At 36.6% G+C, this 3,833-nt stretch overlaps 1 protein-coding gene across 2 annotated transcripts; it reads left to right on the forward strand.

The window, feature by feature from the left end:
- Nucleotides 1–548: 548 nt before the first annotated feature.
- Nucleotides 549–3,059, forward strand: LOC112452394 (tetratricopeptide repeat protein 19 homolog, mitochondrial). Of its 2 annotated transcripts, none has more exons than XM_025012587.1 (4): nucleotides 549–1,158; nucleotides 1,337–1,599; nucleotides 1,845–2,152; nucleotides 2,219–3,059. In XM_025012587.1, the coding sequence occupies exons 1-4, from the start codon at nucleotides 841–843 to the stop codon at nucleotides 2,416–2,418; spliced, it is 1,089 nt and encodes a 362-aa protein (XP_024868355.1). In that variant the 5' UTR covers nucleotides 549–840; the 3' UTR covers nucleotides 2,419–3,059. The 2 variants fall into 2 exon arrangements, with proteins under 2 accessions (XP_024868355.1, XP_024868356.1); XM_025012588.1 differs by having other exon boundaries at nucleotides 1,080–1,158; nucleotides 1,308–1,599.
- Nucleotides 3,060–3,833: the final 774 nt, after the last annotated feature.

A 3,833-nucleotide genomic window follows, 5' to 3' on the forward strand; every position in this document is an offset into this window, starting at 1 on the left:
CGTAAATTGTTTTACACACACGGCACACGGCACACGGCACACGGCACTCGGCACACGGCGCGCGGTACTCGATCGCGTAGCGATTATTCCCGCGGCCCGCGAAACGAGGAAGCAGGAATGCCAATCACCGAAACGAACGCGTTCCGAAAACAGCACGAAGCACGGTGACGTCATCAGTGACGAGCGCGCGCGGAGCACAAACACTTCCTACCTGTGCGAAATTCCTCGGAAGAATGATAATTGAGTCACTCACGCAGGTAACACTACTCCGAGCGTTGACGGAAACAAGTTACAAGTCCGCTCATCGCCAGAAACAACGTCGAAAACGCGCCGATCTTCGAGGTACGGAGCTTTCGAGTTCAACCGTTGAACTTCAACGGTCGCGCCGCTAGTACGAACTGCGCAGGTGCCTACACTGCCTACTACGTCACCGTCACCGTATCGATCCGCCGCGCCGGCGGCGCGGAGCGGCGCATGACGTCACGGCCTACCCCTCCTAGTGCGCGAAGGTATATATACGTAGTAACGAACACACTTGTCATGTGAGCGACTTTGCTGTATGGAAACGAAATTTCTAGTTGTCTTTTAATCTAGATTACCTTTCCACATGATAAGCGACAAAAAAATCAATATATTTATCCATATTGACAAAACAGTATACAACAAGTTAATCAGAATTTGTCGAAAGTCTTTCCCAGCTGAACTTTCCGCGTTTGAAACTTTAAAGATCCTTGAAGGGAGAGAGCAGAAACGAACAAAGTGCAGCTCGGAAGTGCAGACTTCTCGCTTCCCAGCTGTTGATGTGTTGAACACTTGACGCATGACAGTCCGATTGTCAAAATGTATCGCCTGAATTCGGTGTCTCGTGTGTCGAGATGCGCGTTATCAAATGTCAGTTTTATTCGCTCGACGACGAATGCGCGACGTGATGTACTACACGTCTATAAAAATACCTCTGTAAAACCGCCGCGACTCTGCGCGAGGATAGATAGATGCCGGTTCAACGATGGGCACAGGCCGCAGGGGAGAAGGTCCAGGATGCTTCTCGCCGTGTCCTTGCCTACTTTAATTTTAAATTATATTTATGATATCGAGAATACCGACGAGGAAGTCCCGGAAGTCATTATGACGATCAAACGAGCTGTACTGTTGATACAGGTTAAATATTTTGAGATCAGTATATCATAAATGTGTTTGATGTTTATGCAAGAATAAATACCCGTATAAATGTTAAATATATATTTTTCGCCATTACGAACTACCGACATTTATAGCAGATGCCGAATCTTTATTTGAATCTCGTACAGTTTCAGCAACGTTTGCTTTCCCTTTGTAGAAGGGAGAATGTGACAAGGCGGAGCAAATGCTGCACGTGGCGTTGCGTCAAGCGCAAACCGTACAGCATTACGACGCTGTCACGTATATCTATGACGTAATGGCCAATCTTGCTTTCGACACTGGAAATTATCGCAAAGCGGAGAACTTGTTCGTATCAGTTTTGCAGAGGCTGATGTCGAATGGAGCCACGGAGGATGACATACGAGTCGTCCACATAAGCCTGAAGATGGCCAAAATATTTGAACATTTAAGCGAGGCAAAGTAAGCAACGTGATCTGCCATGAATTACTTACTTTACTTTTGATTTTTTTTTAAGGCGCGACATTTAACATAAATAAAGAATTATATCCTTAAAGATTACATACAGAAAGATACGTTTGAAAATGTGACAACCAAGCCTCGTGCTCTCTCATTATACTTCTACTAAAAGTTCATTACATCTCCTTTTTATCACACGTATGTACACTATATTAAATATAAGAGGTATATTTATTTTGTTTATTCAGGAAAGCGGAGCAGGGCTATAAATTTTGTATGGAGCACTTAAAATCGCACGTTGAAAAAGATCCTGACAACGAAGACGCTGTACTGCTGCAGGGTATGGCCTTCGACTGGTACGGGCGATTTTTACTTGCACAGTCTCGACATACCGAAGCTTTTAACTATTTCCTTCAGGCTTATAACATATGTAAAAAGATGAACGGTGAAGAGCACGAACAGACTGTAGTTCTGCTTAATGACTTGGGAACGATTAGTTGTATACGAGGAAAATATGATGAAGCTATTAAATATTTGTCTGCTGCAGCGAAAATAGGTAATGATATATAATTTGTCTAATGATTAATTGCAACGCATAATATGCTACGTAATATGTTTATAGGGGAAAACCTACCCGATATGGTTGACTTGGGTTCGATTCACGTGAATCTAGGAAATGTGCTCCTAAAAAAGGGTTTATACGACGAAGCCAAAAAATCCTGTCAACGAGGAAGAAAAATAGCTAAAAGCAGAGACGACAATAATTCTTTCTTAGAAGCCGATGAATGCCTCAAGGAAGTAAAGAGATTACTGTCGTTGTAAATCGTTGGTTGTTAAAAATAGGTGAGAATTTATGTGAGAATGGCATCTGTAAATATGTATAGAAAAATTTAAAATCAATCATTTCAAGAATTTTAATGATTGTAACAAAGGGCTGAATGTAGCAAAATACAATTTTTTTTTTTTAAATAAAATGAGCTATTTATTGTTTGGTATTCGACGGACTAGTCACTATTGATATAAGAACCGCACGTTTGACCTCTGGAATGTTAATGATACATTGGTATATGCAGTCTCTTTGATATCACTTGTGTATCTTCAGTTTTTACATTAGATTTGTTATATTCTGTGTCACATGAGCACATTAAAACCTCATTTGTAATTTATTCTATTATTAAATAGAAAGCTGCAATGTAAAATATTAGATAATATTTATATGTATGATACAAATAATAGCGATGTAGAGCATGTACATACGCGTACACACTTCATATTTGTATAATACAAATTTTGTGCGCAGATTTAGAATTTTCTGAAGGAACATTGTTGAAAGCTTTTGCCATCTGCTAAACAACACGATTGCCACTTCGATACATTATAGACTGTGTATTTATGTACAGTTATCTATTATCTTCACAAAATATTTTATAACAATAAAGAATAGCAATCTGATAGCACCAATATATATTTGTTAAAGTGAATTCATTTTTTTTAACATTTTAGATAGGATTTTTATAACAATTTTATATATGATGAATTATATTATCTACATTTTATTGTAAACTCAAAAGCATTGAATTAAATTATGGCTATTTATCATTGATCATGTGCCATTTATATCCGTTTGCAAGTATATCAAGTTATATTGACACTGGTAAATAATTGAAGAAGTACTTAATACAATAGTTATATTTTCTTTGATATAAGAAACATTTTCTCTCTCTTCATTATGAAAAATAATCACGCAGAAATTACATTTAGGCTCAGTTACAAACAAAGATTCATTATAAAATCATAAGAATAGATTACAACAAGAGTAATAACGAATTAAACTAATCACTCTTACTTAAATTTATGCACACATCAAATATATGCCATCATCCAAGTTATACTTATCTATAATTTTAAAAGTACTCATTATTTCATCTAAATATTTGGCTCAGTAGTATCAGATAGTTTTTTTTTGTTTTAGGCATACCAAATATGAAGACAAGTAAATTAAGTACTTTTCCTGAATACATAATTTATAATAATCTTAATGAATATAATTATATATTTCAGACTTATATTAATAATAATTATACAGAATTATAAAATCAAAATATAATTTTAAATAAATTATTTATCAAATATAGCCATACATATAAAATATATCAATTATATGTGGATAAAAAATATCTTGAAGTAATAATTCAAAAAATACAGGGTGTCTCCTATTCTCTGCTGAAGTAGCTCCC

Source organism: Temnothorax curvispinosus, unplaced genomic scaffold (assembly GCF_003070985.1).
Source record: "Temnothorax curvispinosus isolate PA1 unplaced genomic scaffold, ASM307098v1 QBEX01003336.1, whole genome shotgun sequence".
NCBI classification, from domain to species: Eukaryota; Metazoa; Arthropoda; class Insecta; order Hymenoptera; family Formicidae; genus Temnothorax; species Temnothorax curvispinosus.

Bases quoted from the DNA above. Each gene is read 5' to 3' on its own strand.
- LOC112452394 (XM_025012587.1), top strand. From the start codon at position 841: ATGTATCGCCTGAATTCGGTGTCTCGTGTGTCGAGATGCGCGTTATCA. The intron at 1,159-1,336 runs GTTAAATATTTT...TTCCCTTTGTAG, and splicing joins GAGCTGTACTGTTGATACAG to AAGGGAGAATGTGACAAGGC. The intron at 2,153-2,218 runs GTAATGATATAT...ATATGTTTATAG, and splicing joins GTCTGCTGCAGCGAAAATAG to GGGAAAACCTACCCGATATG.